Genomic DNA, 25,077 nt, shown 5'->3' with positions numbered 1-25,077 from the left:
CAAAATTAACCAAAAATAGGCGGAAACCAACTAAGCAGGGATGCAAAATAAAAATATAGAAACGGATGCAAAGATGATTCAAAGAGCCACAAAGAGATGCAAAAAGACCACAAAGAAACCAAACTAACAACACAACAGGACGCAAATGGAGCTGAAAGACCCTTAACTTTTGAAGAAGAAACAAAACTAAAGACTGCAAAGAGACAAAACCAGCAACACACAACAAGATGAACAAACAACCAGAAAGACCCTGAATTTTAGAAGAAGAAACGAAATTAACAAAAATAGATGCAAAACTACTGCAGAGGGCCACAAAACGACGAGGCACAACAACAGAGCAAGATGAAAAATGACTAAAATAGAGACACAAAATGACCTCAAAGAGACAAAACCAACTGAAAAGCGTCATAAAATGAAGAGAAAGACTTAAAACAACAGACAACAACTCAACGTGATGCAAAATGACCAGAAAGAGAAAGAAATCTTGAAAACAAGGCCCAAAATGAAAAAAACCGACTGCAAAGAGACACAGAAAGACAACAAATAGTCCCAGGACGACAGGAAATAATAAGCAAATAGACACAAAACTACTGCAGCGAGACGTAAAACGACAAGATACAACAACACAAGATAAAGGGTGACCACAAAACAGGCACAAACCAACGGAAAACAGCCAAAAAATGAACACAAAAGAACCACAGACGGAAAGAGACCAAGAGACAAGATGCAGAATGAGCAGAAAGAGAGATTTTATGAACAAAAAAGACAAAAACAACTAGAAAGAGAAGGACTTTTTTAAAAAAAGTGACACAAAAGGAACATGTAGAAACCAGTGTGAGATTCTGATGCCACCACGAGAACAAACTGATCTATTTTCCACCAATTGAGTGTCCGATCACCTCTACATTCATCACTAAGGATCAATGAACCTGATCAGAACCAGGTCTCAGAGCTACAGAACGTCTCAGCTGGGCTCCCATTAAATCTGATTCAGCTCATATCTGATCATCACTGACCTGTGACCTGCTGCTGCGTCCTCTCAGGGGTCCTCAGACCAGGTGTTGGATCCCAGAGGAGGGCAGTAGAACCGGTAGGACCTCCAGGTTCTCCTCAGGTTCTCCTCAGGTCTTCTGGTCGTTGGTTTTGGTCTGCTGCTGTAGATCGTGTAGTTGAGGCTGGAAGGTGATTTCCTGTCTGATAGCAGCGAGAAGCTGAGAGAAACCACAGGCCACGCCCCTTCAACACACACACATATATACACACTAACACACACACACACACCAACACACACCAACACACACGTTAAAGACATTTCCAGCGACTGAGTCAGCAGAGTGATTTATTAATCGCCGTCTTCAGAAGAAACACCAACACATTTATTTAGGGACTTCTGGTTTTTCCCAAAATGCTTCTGACACTTTGACATCGGCTACTTGCAGTACTGGAAGAAGTAGTACTCAGAAGAAGTACTAACACAGTTCAAATACTCTGTTACAAGTGAAAATACAACCGTATTAAGATATTCAGACAGCATGCTATAAGTAAACACGTGACATGTTAAGATAACATAAGATGCGATAAGCTGAGATACAGTTAGGATAAGATAAGACACGATAAGTTGTAAGTTACAATGAGTTGTAATAGGACAAGAAAGGATAAGTTAAGATAAAATAAGTTAGGATATAATAAGTTAAGACAAGATCAGTTAAGTTATGATAAGATAGGTTAACTTAAATAAGACAAGATCAGTTAGGAAAAGTTACAATAAGATAAGTTGCAATTAGTTAAGTTAGGATAAGCTAAGATAAATTACGATAAGATAAGCTAAGACAAGATCAGTTAAGTTCAGATAAGTTAGGATAAGTGATGATAAGACAAAATAAGTTAGGATTAGTTACACTAAGTTAGGATATGATAAGTTAAGATATGGTAAGTTAGGATAAGATAAGTTAGGATAGGTTAAGTTACGATAAGTTACAGGCACCAAAAAATATTGCTTCCTTGTCTGAAAAAAATCCAAAAATTCAGCAAAAAATTTCTCCAAATTTCTGAAAATTTGCAAAAACTTCAGGAAGAAGATTCCAATAATTCCTTAAAAATTTCCCTTAAAAGTTTTATTTAAAAACAAAAAATCCCCCAAATTTGGCAAGAAAATTCTTGTAAATATTTTCAAAAAAATGAGTAAAAATCTTCCAAAAATCCTAAAAATATCTAAAGTGATTCCATATATATCAGTAAAACTTCTCTAATATTCTCTTAAGAGCATTCACAAAAAAATCAACCAAAATCCAGCAAATTTCGCTGGATTTTGGTTGATTTACATTTTTAACATTTCTTTTTTCCACCAAAAAATTTTCAAAGATTTCCCAAAAATGTTGAAAATGCGGACATCAGAAGTTTCACTGTGATTTTTTTTTTTTCCCCACATTTTCAAACTTTAAACCGGGTCAATTTGACCCACAGGACGACACGAGGGTTAAAACAGTGTCTGTCATTTCTGAAACCTTTATTCTAACAATGTCCCGTTGTTGCATTTTCACAAACTGTAAATATAACGGGATCAAATCTGCACCAGAAAATGCCAGAGATGTTCACGAGTCTTTAAAACACAGTTCAGATTTTGTGAAACCTTTATTGCATTTGGAAAACTGCACAAAAAAAGAGTCCAGAAACCACAAAGTGCAAATGAATACCTGTAACTTTAACTCCCAGCAGTCTGTCACCGTGATGCTGAGCATCAAACTTCCTCATCTTTTCTGATGCAGCTTTCTTCACCAAACTGTGAGAATAACCTGCTGGAGGTCAGCAGAACAGGAAGTGACCTCATCGGACTTCCTGCAGCGAGACCTTCATGCAGTCAGTGAGGTAACAACAAAAAATTAATAGATGTACACTGCAGGATTCAGGTGTTTTAATAACTTAAACACAATCCCTGCTGCCTCAAGGGGGCGCCAAAGTGCAAGAAAACTAAAAAAAAATTAAAATTAACTCGTTTTGTGTTAAATTACAGGCAATAACTAGTGAAAACACAAAAACAGTACTAATTTACATGTTGACTGAAAAAGGTAAATAAATTATTTTTTCTGAAAGACTACATATTGTATTTAGAAGCATTAATGAGTACTTTCATAACATTTTACTGTAAAATTACTTGATTTTTTTACATTATTTATTTTAGAAAAAAACAATTTACAGTTATTTTACGGATTTTCCCCGTTTTGTTTTAGTAAAATCTGAGAAAACTTATTTACATGTTGACTGCAGAAAAGCAAATAAATACGTTAATTCCACATCGATCGTCCGTATTTTAAAAACATCAATGAGTACTTTTATAACATTTGATTGTAAAATCTCTCTATTGTTTTTTTTACTATATTTAATTCAGAAATAAAAATAATTCAGCTATTTCACAGATTTTCTTAGTTCGTTAAATTAGAGATTCTATCCTGTAAAAATCATACAACCAAAAATAAAAACAATTTACTTATTGACTGCAGAAAAGTAAATAAATACATTTAACAACCTGGCAAAAAATACACATAAATCTGTGTTTTGCAATGTTTGACCCTGCAATGACTCCATTACGATATATTTGGTCTATTTAATTCAGCATTTTACACATTTAATAAAAAAAACTTGTTAATTTACATGTTGACTACCACGTTCTAAACTGTACATAGTTTCTACATTAATCATCTGCATTTTAACAAATAGTAAAGCAATATTTTACAAAGTCTGGTCATAAAATTACACAGTTTTACTTCATATAAATTAGGTCAAAAGTATAATTATTTTACAAATATTTGCTGTTATTTTCACAGTTTTTACAGTATTCCAGGATTATTTATTCCTGGTACTCTTGCCGGTACTTTTTACATCGTTTATGGATTTTATGGTCTTCTCGAAGTCTTGAAATATTCTGTTGGCTGGATTTTTACCAGCAGGTGTCAGTTTTTGGACGTATTTGCTGTTGTGTTTACCGGCGTGAGTCCCGGAGTTTGTTGGCTCGAAGCTACAGGACGCCGATGTGCCTCGTGGTCGAGCTGTTGATCCTGATGCCGCTGATTCCCCCGTCGCTGCTCCGCCGCTCGGCGCCGGTCGCGGTGGCCTGCGTACCGCTGAACACCCTCCTTAGGCTCAGCTGCGACCTGAAGGCCTTGCAGAAGATGAAGTAGATGAGCGGGTCCAGGCACACGTTGAGCACCGACACCATGATGGTGAGCTCCTTCAGGTAGTAGAACACCCGGTCCCACGAGCACCACCAGCTGGACCGCAGGGCGTACGGCAGGCGGACCAGGTGGTACGGGACGAAGCACACGCAGAAGACGCTCACCAGCACCAGCATGTTGCGGCGGGACTTGGCGAGCTTCTTGGAGCCGGAGGATGCCGGCTGCCGCTCCTGCGCCTCCGACAGCCGGCGGGAAATGCTGCGGTAGAAGAAGACGAGGGAAACGAGGACCGCCAGGAAGATGGCGACGGAGCAGGTGTGGATGATCTTGTAGAGCAGGTGGAGCTGCCAGCTGTGCAGGTCGTCGCACCGCATCGTGTTGGGGATGGAGTCCAGGACTTCCTGCGTCAGGAGAGACACCAGGACGTAGGCGCCTGTGATGGTCAGGAGGAAGCCCCAGGTCACCGTGGAGATGATGTGGGCAGCTCGGACCGTCTGCAGGAAGTGAGTTCCTAAAGGATGGACGATCTTCAGATACCTGCAGAGAGATGGAAAGGAATCAGGCAGTCAGCAGGTTGATGCAGCTACTGGGTAGGTAAAGTTTGGAGATAGTCTATAAAACATTGAGTCATGGTCAATTTATGGACAAGAATTTACAAAAAACGACTTTAACATCAAACTAAAAACAGATCTCTACAAATTAAGTGGCATGGTGGCACAATGATTAAGTTTCTGGACTACTGATCCGAAGGTCAGTGGTTCAAACCCCAATGCGGCCACTGTCGGGCCCTTGAGCGAGGCCCTTAACCCTTCCTGCTCCAGGGTGGATATGCGAAAATCAAAATTTCCCCTCATGGGATTAATAAGGGATAATAATAAAAAGATAAATAGAAAAATAAAGAAGTATTGTCAATGAATGAAAAATCTAAAACATAAACTAAAGGATTTCGTAAGTGTTCACCTCCTTCCAGTCAGTATTTAGTAGGTTCAGTTCCATCACTGATCATGTTGGTCTGAACATCTTGATGCTGAAGTTTTACCTCGTTCTTCTATAAAACTGATTAAACTCTGACAGGAATCATGGAGTCAACAGAACTTTTCAGGTCGAGATTCTAGTTCTCAGTTGGATTCAGGTCTGGACTCCGACTCAGCCTCCAGAACCTCCTCCTTCTTGTCTTCAAACCATTTCTGAGGATCTTCAGCTGTTTGCTTCGACTCATCGTCTGGATGGAAAACTGATCTTCTCCAAGTCTCAGTTCTCTTCAGATGCATCAGGTTCCTCCACAATTTCATTTAACCTCTACCTTTACAAGCCTTCAGGACCTGCTGCTGAGAAACATTATGATGCTGCCACCACCATGCTTCACATCATCATGATGCTACCACCACCGTGCTTCACATCATGATGCTGCCACCACCATGCTTCACATCATGATGCTGCCACCACCATGCTTCACATCATGATGCTGCCACCACCATGCTTCACATCATCATGATGCTACCACCACCGTGCTTCACATCATGATGCTGCCACCACCGTGCTTCACATCATGATGCTGCCACCACCGTGCTTCATGTCATGATGCTGCCACCACCGTGCTTCACATCATGATGATGCCACCACCATGCTTCACATCATGATGATGCCACCACCATGCTTCACAGTGGGGATGGTGTGTTTGTGATGATGTTCAGTGTTTGGTGTCCATCCAACATATCATCTAGTCTGATGGTCATAAAGCTCCATCCTGGTCTCCTCAGACCAAAGAACCTTCTTCCAGGTGTCTTCAGAGTCTCCACATGTCTTCTGGTGAACTCTAGTCCAGATTTGAGTCTTTCTCTTTGTCTCCATAAAGCTTTGACTGGTGAAGAACAGACAACAGTTTTTGGATGAACAGTCTCTAACACCTCAGCTGCTGAAGCTGGAACTCCTTCAGAGGAGTCATAGGTGTCTTGGTGGCCTCCCTCTCTAGTCTCTTTCTTCTTGGTCTCTCAGGTTTTGAGGACGTCCTGCTCTAGTCAGATTTATTCATGTTCCATCTTCCTTCCATTTCTTAATGATGGATTTAACTGGACTCCAAGAGATCATCAGGAACTTGGAAATGTTCTTGTATCATCCTGACTGGAATGATCTTGAAAAATCTTTGACATTAAAGCTCATATTAGACCTGCTATCCAACAAAACTCTACAACATCAGATTGTAAATGAATGCCTCCCTGCTGCTCTGTAGCTGTGGAAGCTCTACAGTTAGACATGTAGACAGTGTGTCATCAGCTTGTTGTGTTCTTCTGCCCCGTAGCGACAAAACTGAGTAAATTATGTACCTTTAAATTTTAATCAGTAAATTTGCCAGTTTTCCTCATTTTGATTTTGGTATTCGTTGATTTTCACCGTTGATTTTGTCATAATTTATCCTCATCGGTCCTCTGAACATGTACCTGGAATATTATGCTGACATGTGGTATTTTTAATTTAAATTTGAGTAGCTGAGAACATGAAGTTCACTTTAAATACTGCAGCCTTGGTTTTTTTCTGCACCAGTAGACCACATCCTTATGGTTTATAAGCAAATACACTCATCACAATCTCACATCCTGATACTGACAGAGAACCTGCTCTGTGCAGCGTCTGACACCACAGACACTGCATATGACATTTGGAATCATTGAAACACATGAATCTGTCACAAAAACAATCATGCATTTTGATTCTTTCATAGATTTATTAAAGATCTTCTGGAAATATGACAAAATCTGATGGGTCAAAAAAATATACATACAGCCACTTGAATTATCAGTTTTGGTGATGTAGAAAGTTGTATTAATTTTAATAGTTTCATGGCCTCTTAACTTTTTGTATCTGATTACGATTGACTACAGCTGCTGACTCATTTGATCCTCTGAGCCAATTTAAATAGATAAGATAAGATAAACTTTATTGATCCCACAGTGGGGAAAGTTCACAGTTACAGCAGCTCAAAAGAAAGAAGTATAAGGGCAGTTTAAGAATATAGAATAAATAGAACCATTAGATCCACTCCTAGACAGTGGGGACATCTGAGGAGCTCAGTAAAGATCTTCAACAAGTCAGAAAGTCACTTGGAACTATTTCAAAGCAGCTTCAGATCCACAATCATCTGTTTGTCAGGATAAAGTTCAGGGCCCAGTTGTGTTGCTGCCACCATCAGGAAGAAAACACAAACTACCACCTGCTGCTGAGAGACCATTGGTCAGGATGGTCAAGAGTCAACCAAGAATCATCACAAAGCAGAGAGAGGATCCATGAAGAAGGAAGTTCTTCCTCTAGAAGCAGAACCTTAAAGCTCCACTCAAGTCTGCTGCTGATCACATGGACAAAGAAAAGACCTTCTGGAGGTCAGATGGAAGAAAAACTGAGAGAAGATGAGGCCTTTAACCCCAAGAACACCAAACCTACCATCAAGCATGGTGGTGGCAGTATCATGCTCTGTGGAACTGGAGCTTTACACAAAGTAAATGGAATAATGAAGATGGAGGATCACCTCCACGTTCTTCAGGAAAACTTAAAACCATCAGCAGAAGGTTGATCTTGGACACAGTTGGATGTTTCAACAAGACAATGAGCCCAAACACACATCAGACGTGGTAAAGAAATGGTTCCATCAGGCTAGAATGAAGGTTCTAGACTGGTCTCCCTGAAGTCCTGACTTAAACCCTCAAGAACCTGAAGAACCAAGTCAGAAAGACAACAAATGTAGTTGAACTGAACCAATTCACTCCAGAGGATCATCATTTACAGTTTGAAACGTGAAGTCATTCTATTTCCTTTTCCAACACCGTCCAGGAGAAACTGATAAGAACAGCAGGAAAATGCAAACTTCTTTGTACGTGGAAGTTAGATTTTCATATTTAAGGACTTTTTTTTGCTGCTGTGCTGAAGGAACAGCTAAACTTCTTCATGAAGCAGCGGCCAACATGTTTGTTGTGTTTCCATGTTGTACCCAGCTGGTATCAGGATTTACCATCAAAGACAGAATAAATTCTCCAGATATCCAGAGGATGTTGTTGCTCTGCTGCCCAAGATTTGCCTTTTGTTTTCTTGCGATGAACCGTGATCAGCCTGGTGTTTCCTGGTGATAACATCTGGTTTGGTGGTACCATGCAGCTCTGGTTTAGCTGCACTGACCAAAATACAGCATGAAACTGATCAGCAGACATGTTTCTACTTGTTCTTGTTCTTAAATGGACCCAGAGCCTTCAGATAACGACACCAGTGTTATATTTAACTGGCTACTTCCATCTGACCAGTATGTTTTTAAACTGACTTCTAATTTTTGTCGAGTTCCTGTTCAAATACAGGCTGGGGGATGTTCTCTTTTTTTTTTTTTAATCGTTTCCCGTTATGTTTGCTGTTCGTGACAGCATCAAATATGAACCAGATAGGTGTGAATACAGGCAGCAGACACAGACATTTGCTGAGAAAACAGCTGGAGAGTGCAGTTGTGTTTCTGCACTGCAATAAGTTGTAATTTTCCAACGACGTGCAGATTGTTATGGTACTATTTGGAGATTGAGAAGAAAAGAAAAGAAAAACCTGGAGCTGAGATACGTCTTAATAAGAAACACTGCTTCAAAGTGCACAGAAACTGTAAGGAGTTCAAAATCTTCAGCTGTAAAATGAGGAAGTGGTCAACCAACCAACCAACCAACTGACTGCTGGGCAGCAGCTGTGAGCAAAAGATAAAATCGTCTTCTGCAGAAAACAAAGGGCATTGGACCTCGATAAAACCCAGCTGATGATACAAACTCACATCTAACCACATCTGGGTTTCTGTGAAATGATTTCACCATTTGTTTTGTTTGAAGATGACTCAGTTACCTTAAACAGACGCCCACCTGAAGACATTTACTCTAAAAAAGTCCTGTTTATTGACTGTAACTGATACTGATGACGACAGAGCAGAGGTGTACTACGTAGAGTAATACAGGGGAGCTTTGTGAGGAAATACTGTGGTTTTAGCAGCTTTTTCGAACTAAAGTCACAAATAGCAGCAAATAAACTGGTGATTGACATAATTGTCACGACTGTTACTGCAAAGAGCTCAGCATCTTATTTATTTATTTTACATCTGGTTCGTGAAAATACTTCATGTTTGGGGAATGTTTTTATGAGATGTGTTGAATACTGAGATTCTGATGAGATTTTGTGATTATAGGCTTAGATTTAGTGACTTTTACGGGGACAGCATGTCAAACATGACTAGTTCTCTGAAAGTTTCACACCATGATGCTGCCACCACCGTGCTTCACAGTGGGGATGGTGTTTCTATCGTGGAATCACTGAACCACATATGTCTTTGTAAAAAGGCCTTCTGGAGGAAAGTTCTGTGGTCAGATGGAAGAAAAACTGAGCAGAAATGTTTTTGGAGGAGAGAAGGTTGAGAGGAAAGACGCCTTTAACACCAAGAACACCAGACCTACCATCAAGCATGGTGGTGGCAGTATCATACTCTGGGGCTTTCTAGAAGAGCTTCTGGACTGGTTTCAGACTGGATGTTGGACTGGTTCTGGACTTTTTTGAGACTGGTTTATGTTTGGTTTCAGTCTGGTTCTCCTGGTTTTGGATGTGATTTAAAGTTGGTTTAGGATTTATTTCACTCTGGATCTGGTCCTGGATGAGGACTGGTTTCAGACTGTCTGGGACTTTTTTTAGGCGTAGTTTAGGTTTGGTTTTGGTCCTTTCAGACTGTTTCTAAAACTGGTTTAAGTTCTGGTTGTGGACTGGTTTCAGACTTATTCTGACTGGTTCTGAACATTTTTTGGACTGGTTTAGATTTGATTTTGGTCCTGGTTTGAGACTTATTTAGGACTGGTTTCAGACTGTCTTGGGTGGGTTTCTTTGTAACCTCAAGAACACCAAACCTACCATCAAGCATGGTGGTGGCAGTATCATGCTCTGTGGAACTGGAGCTTTACACAAAGTAAATGGAATAATGAAGAAGGAGGATCACCTCCACATTCTTTAGAAAAACCTAAAACCATCAGCAGAAGGTTGATCTTGGACACAGTTGGATGTTTCAACAAGACAATGAGCCCAAACACACATCAGACGTGGTAAACAAATGGTTCCATCAGGCTGGAATGAAGGTTCTAGACTGATCTTCCCAAAGTCCTGACTTAAACCCATCAAGAACTTGGAGAAGCAAGTCACAAAGATGACAAATGTAGTTGAACTGAACCAATTCTGTCCAGAGGAGTCAAAGATTATCTAGAAGATTGTAGACGGAAACCAAAGGATGTTTAACCAATATTAACATTTCTGTATGTATATTTTTGACCAAAACCATGACTTTCCATGACAAAGATTCATGTTTCAATGATTCCATCTAAGAAAAAGTTGTAGGAGTCATTGGAAGCTCAAGACTGTCATACATGATCTTTAGGTGTCTAACACTTGACTGTACATGCAGAACTACAACCAGAACAGACCGTAGAGCTGCCGTCCTACCTGTTGGCGGCGATGTAGCCCATGAACAGGATGCTGGCGTACATGTTGAGGTAGAAGGTGGAGGCGCCAAAGTTGCAGTAGACGAGGCGGACCTGGAAAGAGTCGGAGGCGTAGTAAGTGATTCTGATTGGCAGGCAGAGGCTGAGCAGGAAGTCAGCGGCCGCCAGGTTCTTCAGGTAGATGGTGACGCAGCTGGACGTCTGCTGCTGCTGCTGAGATCCACAGAAGTAAACCCTCAGGGTGAAGCCATTGAGCAGCAAACCCACCTGCAGGGTCACAGCGTTTAGTCAGGATCCAGTTCAACCAACCCTGAAGGTGTGTCTTCACCGCAAACTCACCAGGAACACCAGGCTGTAGATGATCATGAAGAAGAGGCGAGCCGAAGCGTCAACCGGGTTGCAGGGTTTGGTGAGGTTGGTTGTGATGGAGGACTGGTTGAAGGTCGCCGTCACTCCTCCAAGGTCACTCATGATTCTGGGTTTTAAAAAAAGAGACGTTCTGGTTAGAAAATGCATCAATCTGACATGAAGCAAAACCAACTGATTGATCACCACACACTGAAAAACATGTTTAAACAATAGTTTTTAACAGATATTGAGTGTAATTGACTTATTTTACAGTTTCTGTATTGTGCTAACTTATTGATAACTAATAAAATCACAGAAAAAATATTTTAATTTACTTGTTAACGCCAATAACAGGCCAAAACTGTGAATAAAGTCCACATCAAAAATCATGTTTTTAAAAAATAAATATTTAAATCAGCAAAAAAAGCACAATTTTACTTCTGTTTCTCATTATAGGCAAGAAAACTATTTACATTAAGTAATATTTTTATGAGTTTTTTTTCACAAATTTTACTTGTTCTGTTAAATTACAGATAATTTCTCCTAAAAAAAAAACAATGAATAAATATCAAATAACTTTTTTAACTGTAGAAAACCCAAAAAAAAAACTAAATAGTAATTTGCTATTTTACAGTGTGTGGCAATAAAATGGCAGATTTTACTGAACTGAAATTAAAAAACAACATTTTACAGATATTTGCTGTTATTTAAAAGAAATTTGACTTTTCACTAGTTTACGTATGTTTCCTGTTTTGCTAAATTACAGATAATAACTATCAAAAATATTAAATATCAAAAACTATCAAAAATCACAGAAAAATTTATATTTTAATTTCATGTCAACTGTTAAAAAATGCCCAAAATCATAACTAATGCCCACATCAATCTGTATTTTTAAAATTAATCATTTGTTTGTGTGACTGTAAAATTATATTATTGTATTTAAAGCAGCCAAAAAAATAAATAAATTTCAGATATTTGCTGAAGTTATTTTACAGAACTTTCCCATTTTATTAAATTGCAGATAATAATTTTTAAAATCACAGAACAAAAAGTATTAATTTGTGTAAACTATAAAAAAAAATACATGCTGAAACTGTAAAATAATGTCCACATCAAAATTCTGTCTTATTTTTTTAGACTTTGACTGTATTGAAATAAGCAAAAAAAAATAACAATTTTATATAAATTGGCTGTAAGGGGAAAGAGAAAAATATTTTTTAACAGTGATATATCTCAAAATCTAATTGAAAAATATAAATTCACTTTTTTACTGTAAAAAAAAATACTAAAAAAAAAGACCACATCAAAAATTTGTATTTTTTTTTTTAAATTGTCGTTTCTTATTCTCAAATGTGTGACTGTAATATTTCTCTATTTATATCCGGTTTTTAAAAGTCACTTCACTCATATTTGCTGTTAATTTTACAGTTTTTTTCTGTCACCCTTGCTGCCATATTTCACATTGTTTTTACAGATTTTTTTGTCTTTTTTACAGTTTACACTACATTTTCTCCCACTGTGTTTCTTTTCATACCTCAAACTAAAAACTATTTTCAGAGTTCAACTTCGGGTATGTGGCCACAAATATTTTTGAAGAGGAAGTCAGACCAAGGCAGACATTTCCTCTTCATTCTAATCAACATATTCACTGCAAGTCTGTCTGAAAAACTGAAATGAAACCTGTAAATTTAATAATTCTCAGGTTTAACCTAATTTCTGCAATTTCATCCAGAAGGATAGAAAAAAAACAAGTTTGGAAATTTACTCTTAAATGGGAAAACACTCAGGACTTAGATTTCAAGTTTAATTCCTGTTAATTCTTGTTACACATCAGCGGGCCGTTAGCTTAGATTAGCATAAAGACTTGAAATAAAGGGAAACTGCCAGCCTAGTTTGGTGCAAATGTTTAATTCTGTAGTCTCAAATCAGGCTTACACTCTCAATCCTTTAATTTCTCATAAACTTTAGTTCAAAATTAATGTTTTTGCTCTGAATGCCTACATTTCTACTTAATAGTATGTTACAGTTTGTGTTGTGTCAGCGTTCACCATATCAAAGCTGCAGCCTGAAAGCACTGGTTAACTTGTGGTGAACAGCAGCAGCTAGTTCACAGCAGCGTGACCCAGTTAGTAATCTGACAGAGCTGCTCTTTATCTGAAGATCACAGGAACTTCTGAGTGATCTTAAGTCAGTTTCCTGTGAAGAAACATCACTGAAATAGTGACAGATTAAAAGAAACACCTAAAACTTGCAGACAGTCATAAAGAGAGTCACATCATCTGCATAGAAAAATACATTACAGGTTCTTAATGTTATTTCTGGGGTCTGCAAGCATATTTTTACACGTATTAATGTTCAAAAATACATTATTTATCTCACACTTGGCTGCTTCATTGCAATAGTGTTAATCAGACTAAAGGACATTTTCTTTTTAACAGTGAAACACCAAGAATATACACTTAAAATAATTATTCCTGCATGACTGAAAGATAATCTGCACACGTTATTCAGGATCAAGGCTGTGGCTTTGCTCACAGGGTTGTATTTCATTTTCAGTTTATTCAAAATCCCACCTCCAAATAATAAAACCGTTTCCAAATATTACTGAAAATGAAAAGTTTGTGAAAGTTCACATTCAGATTTCTATTATCCAGTTGTGAAACTATTATTAGTTTCAGTAAGTGTGTTTTAAATGGCCAGAACTTGAAAAGGAAACAGATTTTTAAACAGTAACTGAATAAAATAAGACAAATTCTCTGAAACTGAAGAATAATAATGTTGATAACCAAATAAAACTATCAGTTTAGGAAGATTTCCAATATTAAGCAATTATACAAAAGTAATCAGTAGTAAGTAGTACTATCTCCTTGTCGGATATCTTTAAATCAGTTCTGCTGGTCAAATAATTAACTTACTGTATTTGTGGACAGAAATAAAGAAAATCACATCATCTGCATAGAAAACTACACTACAGGTTCGTAATTGTATTTTTGGGTTCTACTAGCACATGTTTACATACATTAATGATCAGAAATACTACATTTTTCTCATACTTTGCACTGCTTTTCTTCAGACTATAGGCCGCTTTGTAGTAAACAGATTTACAACACAAATATCCACTTCACATATTCATATTAAATAAAACAGTTTCCAAATATATTTATAAAATTCCAATTCTCTTAAACTTTACATTATGATTTCTAACTAATTTCAGATGGTGTGATGTTTTAAATGCCCAATTCATATAATAAAACCTCAAAATTAAAATAATTCAATATCAAAACTGATGAAGATAGCTCCATATTTGCTAAATGTAAAACATTGTAATGTTAAAAGACAAATAAAAGTACCAGTTTAGGAAAATTTGCAATACTGAATAGGTTAATAAAAATAGCACATGGTACTATCTCCTTGTCAGACACCGTTAAATAAGTTCTGCTGAGCAAATATTTACCATATGGTCAGTTATTTGTGAAGAAAATCACATCATCTACGTAGAAAATTACACTACAGGTTCATAATTGTATTTTTGGGTTCTACTAGCATATGTTTACATACATTAATGATCAGAAATAATACATTTTTCTCACATTTTTCTCACATTTGGCACTTCTTTGAGTATAGGCCGCTTTGTAGTGAACAGTTCAATAACAGGGATATCCACTTAAACTATTTATAATAAATATAGCAGTTTACAATATGTTTAGAAATTTCCAAATAGTTTTTACATTCTGATCTCTAACTAGTTTCAGACAGTGTGATGTTTTAAATGCCTAATTTATATAGTAGCCCTCAAAATTAAAATAATTCAGTATCAAAACTGACAAAGATAGTTCCATATTTGCTAAATGTAAAACATCGTAATGTTAAAAGCCAAATAAAAGTACCAGTTTAGGAAAATTTGCAATACTGAGCAGGTGAATAGAAATAGTAAGTGGTGCTATGGTGTAAGTGGTGCTATGTCCTTGTGAGACACTGATGAAGAAGTTCTGCTGAGCAAATATTTAACATACGGTCAGCCATGAAGAAAATCACATCATCTGCGTAAAAAAATACACTGGACATTGAGTCATGATCTGATAAATGTTCCTATGCATGCGTCTAATGAAATAGATTCGAAGAGTTTGTTTGTTTCGACTCTGAAACGTGAAGTCGTTCTCAGATGAAGCTTTTTTCAGCTTCTGTGCAGCATTTTAAAGCCAAAAAGGTTGTGAACCACGACCCACATTAAAGGTACAATCCGTGAGCCAAAACCAGAATATTTCGCCAGAACTGAAACCATACGATTAGAAGCTCCTGTTTGAATATCAAAATATATATTTAAGTATTAGCACCAGAAAACAGCTGCTGCACATCTAAATTTTTCTGATGCTGTTACAAGTTCTGACTAATCAGTAAGATGATCATACTTGTGTATTTTTACCGCTGGTACTTCACGTGTTTTTACATCACTTTAGTAAACTACTGCTAGCAAACATAGAAAGCAGATTTTCTATCTGAACAGTTTTATCTGTTTTTATCAGTTTTAATAATAGAAAGATGATTAACAGTAGCAGTAGAAGTACAAAGAGCAGAGTTACCTGCAGAACTCACCTGTCTGAGTGACTGTCTGAGTGAATGTGGTGAGAAAAACAGTTTGACTTCCTTCTGCACAGCGTTTACATCAGGAAGGACCGAATATAAAGAGAAGGAGGGGCATAAACACAAACACTGTGCTTTTATAACTGCAGTTTGAATGTGCTGCTCATTTGCAAGTCAAAAACTCACCTGGTAAGGTCCCGCTTTCCTGATAAATGGAAAGTAGGAAACAATTTTTGATCAGATGACGTCTGTAGCTTCAGTAAACTTTGTCTCTAGCTGTGTCTGAGTAGGAGGATTTATCAGAGAACTGCCACCTGCTGAAACACTGAGACTGAAACTGACTGAAAATGTGCCACAAAACCAAAAACCAGGAGCTAAAAACGATTGGAAGGCTGAAGTAGACAACAGATGTTGTACTGTTACTGTTGAGACCTGGATTTTAGACTGGTTTTGGACTGGTTTGTTGGGTTTGGGGACTGGTTTTAGGACGGTTGTGGGCTGGTTTCAGACTGGCCTCAGCCCTGGTTGGGACTTTGTTTTAGACTGGTTTTGGATTAGTTTGAGAGTGATTTTGGAACTAGCTTGGGATTTGGTTTGACGTTCAGTTTAAGGAATAGTAATTGGCTGGTTTTAGACTGGGTTTTAGACTGGGTCTAGACTGGTTTCAGACATAGCTTGGGACTTAATTTAGATTTGTTACAAACTGGTTTTGGACTGATTGGACCTAGTTTGGTCATTTGTATTTGACTGGATTTCTGCCTGAACTTGGTTGAAGATTGATTTGAGACTTAGTTTAAGGAATATTTATTGGACTGGTGTCAGATCTAGCTTGGGACTTGGTTTTAGATTTGTTTGACTTATTTGGAACTGTTTTCTGGTAATTGGTTTCAGACTGGTTGTGCTGGATTTCTGCCTGGTTTGGGACCTGGTTTTAGACTGGTTTTGGTCTGACTTTTCTGTGGTTTGGGAACTGGTTTAGTACTAATGTTTATGGATGGTTTTGGTTGGGGACTTTGGTTTTAGGGGGATTGTAGGTTGGTTTTAGACTCGCTTTAGACTGATTTCAGACTGGTTTAGGACCTTGTTTGGGACTTGTTTTTATGATAGTTGTGGACTGGTTTTGAGAAAGGTGTTACACTGGTTCAAACTGGTTTAGGCTTTGGTTTTTGGCTGGTTTTGGGCTGGCTTTACATTGTTTTTATACTGGTGTCAAAACTGGTTTGGGATCTGGTTTTAGATTGTTTTGGTGTTAGCCTAGTTTGGTAGTTTTAGGATGGTTGTAAGCTGGTTTTGGACTGGTTTAGAGCTGGTTTCAGACCTTCTTTGGGACTTGGTTTTAGACTGGTTTTGGTTGGAAGGCTGCAGGATACAGCAGATGTTGGTACTGTTACATAAACACTCATAAAAATCTGAGTTAGTATTTGTTATACAGGAGCAGAGATGAAAGTTTTCCGGGTTTTCCCGGAAATCCGGGATTTCAAATTGTGTGAGTTCATTTCCGGGAATCTGGGAAAATTGATCGAAGTTTTCAGTGAAAATCAGAATTTGATTGATAGTATTCTTTTTGAAAATCTTATTCTTATCGCTAATGCGTTGTTTGTTGTTTATATTCCTGTACGGAGGCAGCCATTTTGAATCTCGTTCATTGACGCGATTCCAATCTAATGCTGAATACATTGCTGCGAGAATTTGCGAGAGCGGATGCACTGAATAGCGCCAGTTTTGAGTACAAAGGAGAGATGAATCATTGAATAGCGCTCATTGAATAGACGACCTTTGCTTTTGTGTAACTGTAATGACCCGTACCTGTCAGGACAATGTTTAAACAGGTAGACGGGCACGCTGACGTGCGTGCTGTAGACGCGACAGTCAAGAACGCGTTCCGGTGGTCGTGGTTAGAAGAGAAAGATACGAACGGCGATTTCTTGTCTGAATATATCAGGAAATTAGACAAACCGGGTACGTTTTTTTTAAATTTTACAAAAATAGATATCAATATATTGAAAGTTTACTGTGTCTTAAGGTTCCTGTCTTAATGATATTATAATATAATCCTTATAATAGATTAGTGACACATCTAGACTAGAGTATGAAATGATTAATATATGAAATATGGGGTACTAAACTACTGAATAGTTTACATTACTGAACATGTTAACAGGAATTTTTCCGCATTTTTATTAACATTTTCACAGTTTTGTGCTATTCTTTTAATGAGGGAAGGGGGTTATGAAATTCTGGGCTTGACCCTTAGGGGAAGTTCTGCCGAAATTTTTTTTCAGGTCAGGACTTAGAATATTTTTTTCTTTTTTTTTTTGAATGAATATCATTTGTGCATGTTTTAGAAAAGAAAGATACGAACGACGATTTCTTGTCTGAATATATCAGGAAATTAGACAAACTAGGAACTTTTTTTTTATTTTACAAAAATAGATAGACCTCAATTTTTTCTTTTTTTTTGAGTGAATAGATATCATTTGTGCATGCTTTTGATAAGATAGACTCCATTGAAGATCTATATTGTTTGGTCATTTTTAAATTTTTATCTTCATTGAATATTGCGTGGTCATTTCAATTTTTTATATATATTCTTATTGTTAATAAAGACTATAATGCTATGTTAATTTAATTGTAACAATGACACTATTATAATTTATTATTTGGCACTCGCATAAGGCTGCCTTTGGCAGCCTCTTGGAGCACCTTCGGCGCTCACTTGGCAAAGTTGCTTAGAAAAAAAATTTTCAGGGTTTTTTGCCAACAGCCACTTTCATCTCTACAGGAGGTAACTTTGTTTATTAGTTTGGATAAACTACTGTTTTATATTTGTTTTTTTATATCTGTTTTATCTTTGTGTTCAAGAATTCAATCATAATTCAATTTATTCCATTTCACATACGAATTTGCCATTGTATAGATACTCATTTCAAAACAGTTCGCATTTTAAGCTGTTAATGTCATGTTTTGACGTTTTATGCAGTATTGATGTTGGAGGGTGCACCGTACTACTTCTATCACCAGGTGGTGTCATTGAGTAAGTCAAAGCAAGACAACAAACACATTTCTGTTTGTAAAAAGCTGGGAGCTGATTTTTTTTTAAAGACACAGCTAAATTCCAGTGTCCTCCCGAGTCTCTGGCTGCAATATCTATGCCAAGCTGAGCTAAAGGACAGACATGAGAGTGGTATCAGTGTGGACATGTGACACTTAGCAAGATAATGACTATTTCCTGAAATGTGTTCAAACTTCATGAACAGTGCGGTGTTTCTGGACGTTTTTTACTCTCTTTAAAACCTGGTTTTGGACTGGTTCTTCTGGTTTAGGAAGGGTTTCAGTCCTGGTTTGGAACTTAGTTTTAGGATTGTTGTAGGCTGGCTACTCATTGTTGGATACAAGTTTCAGACCTGGTTTGGGACTTTGTTTTAAGGTGGTTGTGGCCTGGTTTCAGACCATTTATAAACTGCATTCAGTACTGGTTTGGGACCTGGTTTTAGACTGTTTTGGGAACTCATTTGGTACTTGGTTATAAGATGATTGTGGGCTGGTTTGAGAGCTGGTTTGGGACTTTGGTTTAGATTGGTTTGGGATTCATGTAGAACTGATATTAGACTAGTTTCAGACATGGTTTGGGACTTGGTTTTAGGATGGTTATGGCCTGGCTTCAGACTGTTTATAAACTGGCTTCAGTACTGGTTTGGGAGCTGGTTTTAGACTGGTGTGCTACCAGTATTGGGGATTAGTTTGAGGGTGGTTCAACTTATTTAAATGTTGTGTATCTCAGCATTTACCAGGTTGGACTGTGTCGACTCAGAGACTCTGCATATTTAATGTCTTTACAAATTAAAGCGTAACACATTATCGCTCGTGCAAGCATTATAATCGTTGCTCTATAAATTGTCTATTTAGAGATTCTCATGTGGGTTTGCAGCTCTTATCAGTCAGCTGTGTGGAATATTAAAGCTGCAGCAGACTGATGTGTTTCTGAGAAAACTATCAGAGTCAGTTCTAAGAGTTTATCTACAGTTTAATTTGTGGTTTTAACAGGAGGATCTACACCAGTACTAGAGATGTTGGTTGTAAATACTGCAGCAGTAAAGTGTTCATTCATGTTTACCTGCTGCCCTCCACTGGTCATATTCCATAAATACACATCTGTCGACTGTGAAAGTTGGAATTCAGCTGCATCCAGTGACTCTTTGTGTATTTTCTAGGTGTGTGGCTACTTTATTTAATGCTAAACTTGTTTGTAATTAATCTCTTCATTAAAATTCCTCAGTTTATTAAAGAAATTACTGTTAATTCACCCCAAATCTAGAGTTAACCTCATAACTAGAGGGGAAAAAGGGTCAAATTTAATGTGAAATCAGACATAATTTCTTTTCTGGTAAAAAAGAAAATGTTAAATGAAAAACAATGATTGAAATAAAAAACTGAAAATTTATTAATAATCAGTTATTTACATCAGTTTACATCTGTAAAGTCAACCAAAAACCCCAGAACAACTCAAAGGATGTATAGTCATGTGTTTACTCTGTCTTCTAAATATTGTCCCTAATTTATTACAAATCTTGCCCCAAATCCAGAATTCTAACCAAAGAAAACAAGCTAAGAATAATTAAGAGATTGTTTTTAATTTCCCACCTGGTACAGCAGTAACATTACAAAAAAACATAAATCAGAAAACTTCATAAGAATCACTTAAATTGTTACTTATTTGCATCTAAAAAAAAAAACCTAATAACAACTTAAAGCATTTATAATCGGACACTGCTGCCATCTGGTGGTCACACTTTGTAATTACATCTCTGTTATTGAGATTTTAATATTTTTAGAATAATGTCCCCTTTCCCATTGGGGAAAAAGCCAGATTTATTGTCGTGTCTCCACGCTGCCATCGGTGGTCAGAGTGTGTAACTACATAGAGGCAAGTGTAGTTACACAATGTAAGCAGCAGAGGGCAGCATAGGTACATGATATTGAATATAGAGTAACTTTTGTTTTTAGTTTTAGACTTTGTTTGGCACTTGGATTTTGGACTGGTTTTGGACTGGTTAGTTGGATTTGGGAACTGGGTTTTGGACAGTTGTGGGCTGGTTTCAGACTGGCCACTGACCTGGTTGGGACCTTGTTTTAGACTGGGTTTGGATTGGTTTGAGAGTGGTTTTGGAACTAGTCTGGGCTCTAGTTTGGGACTTGGTTTAAAATTGTTTGAGATTTAGTTAAAGGAATATTTATTGAACTGGGTATAGACTGGTTTCAGATCTAGCTTGGGACTTGATTTCAGATTTGTTTCAGATTGGTATTGTACTGGTTTGGAACTGTTTTCAGACATAGGTAATTGGTTTCAGACTGGTTGTGATGGATTACTGTCTGGTTTGGGACCTGGTTTTAGGCTGGTTTTGGTCAGACTCTTGCGTGGTTTGGGAACTGGTTTAGTACCTGACTTAAGGATGATTATTGGCTGTTTTTTGACTGATTTCAGACTGGTTTAGGACCTGATTTGGGATAGTTGTGGGCTGGTTTTCAAAAAGGTGTTAGACAGCTTTCAAACTGGTTTGGGCTCTGGTTTTAGACTTATTTCACAGTGGTTTTTGGTTGGTTAGTCCTGGTTTGAGCCTTAGTTTTTGGCTAAAAATTAAATTAGAAATTAAAATCTGATAACAATCATTGATAAAAAGAAAAAAATAACAATAAACTCCCTAATATAGAGTTGGGACTAACCATTCCAAAGGATGTTGTTAACCATCTGTCAGCGTGAGGAATCAGTCAGCTCTTTCATCCGGTTGTATTCCTTGACAATACGTCTCCACCAGGTCTCTTGGTCAGATTCAACCAACTGTGACAGAACAGAGTACAAAACAATATTCACTAAATCATCCTGCACAAGACGCTGCCACAAATGAACTCACATGTTTGGCATCTTTATCTCTCTTGTGCTGTTTTCTGGGAGGGTTCTGATCCTCACCCAGGACGACGGTATATTCAGGGCTGAAATGGTTACATCAGTCTGTAGATTGGAGAGGAAGCTGACCCCTGGGAACAGCCAGATGAAGTTGTCTCCTGGGAACCTAAATGTGGTTCAGGAGAGTTTTTACAAAATTCACTAGAAATGCAACTGAGTCAGCATTCCATGGACTATAGCAAAAGAAATGGGAATCAAGAGATAGTACGTTTACCATTGTCAGCTTTGATAGTAAATACATTCTTCAAACACATCTGCATCCACATCTGCTCCCGTCTCACCATGAACTCTGATGCCCTCATAGACCAGCAGCGATGTGTCGGTCGCCAACGAAGCGGATCTTAGAAGTGAACGATCAGAGCCGGATCCTGCCTGGGAGCCAGAGGCGCGTTTTTCTCCATCTCTATTTTATTTGTTTATTTCTGTTCACTGAGGGAGAGAGAATGCTACAGAGACAACAAATTTGGATGCATTTCAATTACATTGATGACACAAAGGCAGAGTGTAGATTATGTGAAGTTAAAGTCTCTACGAGTAACCTGCACAGGAACATTACAACTGAACATCCTTCAGTGCAGCTGGAGGAAATGATTCAAGCAAGTGAAGCCGCTACTAATGACAGCATCAGGTTGTTTCCTGGAACAGTTGCTGCTGCAGCGTCTACAGCAGGACTCCACACTGAGTAGTAGTAGTAGTAGTAGTAGTAGTAGTAGTAGTAGTAGTAGTAGTAGTAGTAGTAGTAGTAGTAGTAGTAGTAGTATTTAGTGGTTGATGCTGCAGCGTCTACAGCAGGACTCCACACTGAGTAGTAGTAGTAGTAGTAGTAGTAGTAGTAGTAGTAGTAGTAGTAGTATTTAGTGGTTGCTGCTGCAGCGTCTACAGCAGGACTCCACACTGAGTAGTAGTAGTAGTAGTAGTAGTAGTAGTAGTAGTAGTAGTAGTAGTAGTAGTATTTAGTGGTTGCTGCTGCAGCGTCTACAGCAGGACTCCACACTGAGCAGTAGTAGTAGTAGTAGTAGTAGTAGTAGTAGTAGTAGTAGTAGTAGTAGTAGTAGTAGTAGTAGTATTTAGTGGTTGATGCTGCAGCGTCTACAGCAGGACTCCACACTGAGTAGTAGTAGTAGTAGTAGTAGTAGTAGTAGTAGTAGTAGTAGTAGTATTTAGTGGTTGCTGCTGCAGCGTCTACAGCAGGACTCCACACTGAGTAGTAGTAGTAGTAGTAGTAGTAGTAGTAGTATTTAGTGGTTGCTGCTGCAGCGTCTACAGCAGGACTCCACACTGAGGAGTAGTAGTAGTAGTAGTAGTAGTAGTAGTAGTAGTAGTATTTAGTGGTTGCTGCTGCAGCGTCTACAGCAGGACTCCACACTGAGTAGTAGTAGTAGTAGTAGTAGTAGTAGTAGTAGTAGTAGTAGTAGTAGTAGTAGTAGTAGTAGTAGTAGTAGTAGTAGTAGTATTTAGTGGTTGATGCTGCAGCGTCTACAGCAGGACTCCACACTGAGTAGTAGTAGCAGTAGTAGTAGTAGTAGTAGTAGTAGTAGTAGTAGTAGTAGTAGTATTTAGTGGTTGATGCTGCAGCGTCTACAGCAGGACTCCACACTGAGTAGTAGTAGTAGTAGTAGTAGTAGTAGTAGTAGTAGTAGTAGTAGTAGTATTTAGTGGTTGATGCTGCAGCGTCTACAGCAGGACTCCACACTGAGACCAGAACAGTGCATTTGTGACCTTTTTTAGAGTTACATTTTAAAGTGGTCACATTGTGTCAGGTCATGATGATCATTAAACTGCTTTGGTGTTGCTCTAACTGGAACAGGCAGCAGCTGTGTTAACCACAGTGTACTGTGGTGTTTACACTTGTAAATACGGTCTTCTGCTGAAATGTGGAGCTCACCTACATGTGCTGTTTTTTCCACTCATAGAAAAGATCGCATGTAGAAGAAATAACTTGGTTATGTACTGGACAAACGTGACATCAGAACATCCTAGTTTAGTCTTTTCAGGTCGCTTTTGGTCACACCTGAGCACCGCAGCTACCCAGCTGTGGGGCATTCAGGGAACACTGGGAAATTATAGGTCTATCGATAAGAAAATGTTCAGCAAGAGATGTGTTTCAGCTGAGACAAAGTATCACCACAACCACCTGGACCTACAACCAGAGTCTAGGAGACAGTTTGTCCAAAAGTCTATGACTGATTATGAGAGATTCTCTGAGCTTCTCGATGTTTAACTGGAAATAGTTGAAAGTTTCTAGAAATTATACAATCAGAGATCGGATCTTTTTGTCAAATCGAGATGGGCGTTTGTTTTGTACTTTAAAATGTATTTTTTTGTAGCCTTCTGTTCCATGTTGAGTATAATAAACCAATGAACATTTGATATAATGTATGTTTTGTACATTAGGAATTCATTTTACACATCATTTTTGGTAATAATCTAAGCAACAGAATATCTGAGGAGCCACTTGGGAGCCGGCTCTTTTTAGTGAACTGAGCCATAAGAACCGGCTCTCATCATTCCCATCATACTGACCAGGGGGACGGAGAATTTCATGAAAGCTTGGGGGAAAAAAATCCATGTTAAATTTGTAAGATTAACAAAATGTATACCAAGATGTCCTCAGTGATAATTTTTACTAAGTTACTAATCTGGTCATATTGTCTGGCCTTAAAAAACAGTTTTCCATAGTTGTCATACCAGGTTGGTTTGAAAATTAACTAATGACTCAACAGATTTCAAGAATTCATCCAGGCTGAAACCAATCGCTTCTTGTAACCATCAACAAACTTCTAACACCTCTCAGATGGAATTTTGGGCTGCTCTTCTTTTGCAAACTGCTCCAGGTCTCTCAGATTCGAAGGGTTCCTTCTTGCAATAACAGTTTTGAGATCTCTCCATAGGTGTTCAATGGCATTTAGATCAGGAGTCATTGCTGGCCACTTCAGAACTCTCCAGCGGCCCAAAATATTTTTGATAGTCTCCAGATGTCATGATTCCTTGCACCCAGTGCCAGAGGCAGTAAAACAACCCCAAAACATTCCAGGGGTGTCAATACTTTCATCCATGACTGTACCTTGACACTGCATCTTTTACTCCAGGTCCAGGTTTACTCAGTATTTACACCAACACTGGGTGGTATCTCACCCTACTGTACTCTGACTGGTGGTGTACTAACTCTGATAGACCTAATATACTCTGACACAGCAGATTGTACTCTGTAGAATTTCCTGTGTAGGTTTGACCTGTTGTTCTACTGGTTTTTGATCTGGTTTTGACTCTGTCTGGATGATTGGTTTCGTTGTCTTACTCCAAGAAGAATCTGGGAAGATCAATGCTTTCCTGGTGACGGAGAAGAATCTCAGCAGTTTTACAGAGTTTACATCCACAACCTGCAGCATCTTTTTGTCTTTTAAATGTGTTTTGACTACTTTCTGCTTTGATGAATTCTGACACCTGCAGAACCAAAACTGTTCTAAACACCATCGGCTGCTTTATTAATGATTCTGACACCAGAAGAACCCACCATGATGCTGCCTCA

General features: G+C 38.1%; 1 protein-coding gene across 1 annotated transcript; it reads right to left on the bottom strand.

The window, feature by feature from the left end:
• Window positions 1-2,620: 2,620 nt before the first annotated feature.
• On the bottom strand, window positions 2,621-11,125 carry LOC111586919 (P2Y purinoceptor 14-like). The gene is made up of 3 exons (XM_055011950.1): window positions 10,994-11,125; window positions 10,656-10,921; window positions 2,621-4,706 (listed from the first exon to the last, which is right to left on the bottom strand). The coding sequence occupies exons 1-3, from the start codon at window positions 11,123-11,125 to the stop codon at window positions 4,013-4,015; spliced, it is 1,092 nt and encodes a 363-aa protein (XP_054867925.1). The 3' UTR covers window positions 2,621-4,012.
• Window positions 11,126-25,077: the final 13,952 nt, after the last annotated feature.

The sequence above is a fragment of the Amphiprion ocellaris genome, chromosome 7 (genome assembly GCF_022539595.1).
Source record: "Amphiprion ocellaris isolate individual 3 ecotype Okinawa chromosome 7, ASM2253959v1, whole genome shotgun sequence".
NCBI lineage: Eukaryota > Metazoa > Chordata > Actinopteri > Pomacentridae > Amphiprion > Amphiprion ocellaris.
Note: the sequence above shows the minus strand (reverse complement) of the source record. Positions and strands in the feature narration are given on the sequence as shown.

Coding starts and splice junctions, on each gene's coding strand:
- LOC111586919 (XM_055011950.1), bottom strand. CDS start 11,125: ATGAGTGACCTTGGAGGAGTGACGGCGACCTTCAACCAGTCCTCCATC. Junction 10,922..10,993: donor TCTACAGCCTGGTGTTCCTG/GTGAGTTTGCGG, acceptor GTGACCCTGCAG/GTGGGTTTGCTGCTCAATGG. Junction 4,707..10,655: donor GGCTACATCGCCGCCAACAG/GTAGGACGGCAG, acceptor ATCTCTCTGCAG/GTATCTGAAGATCGTCCATC.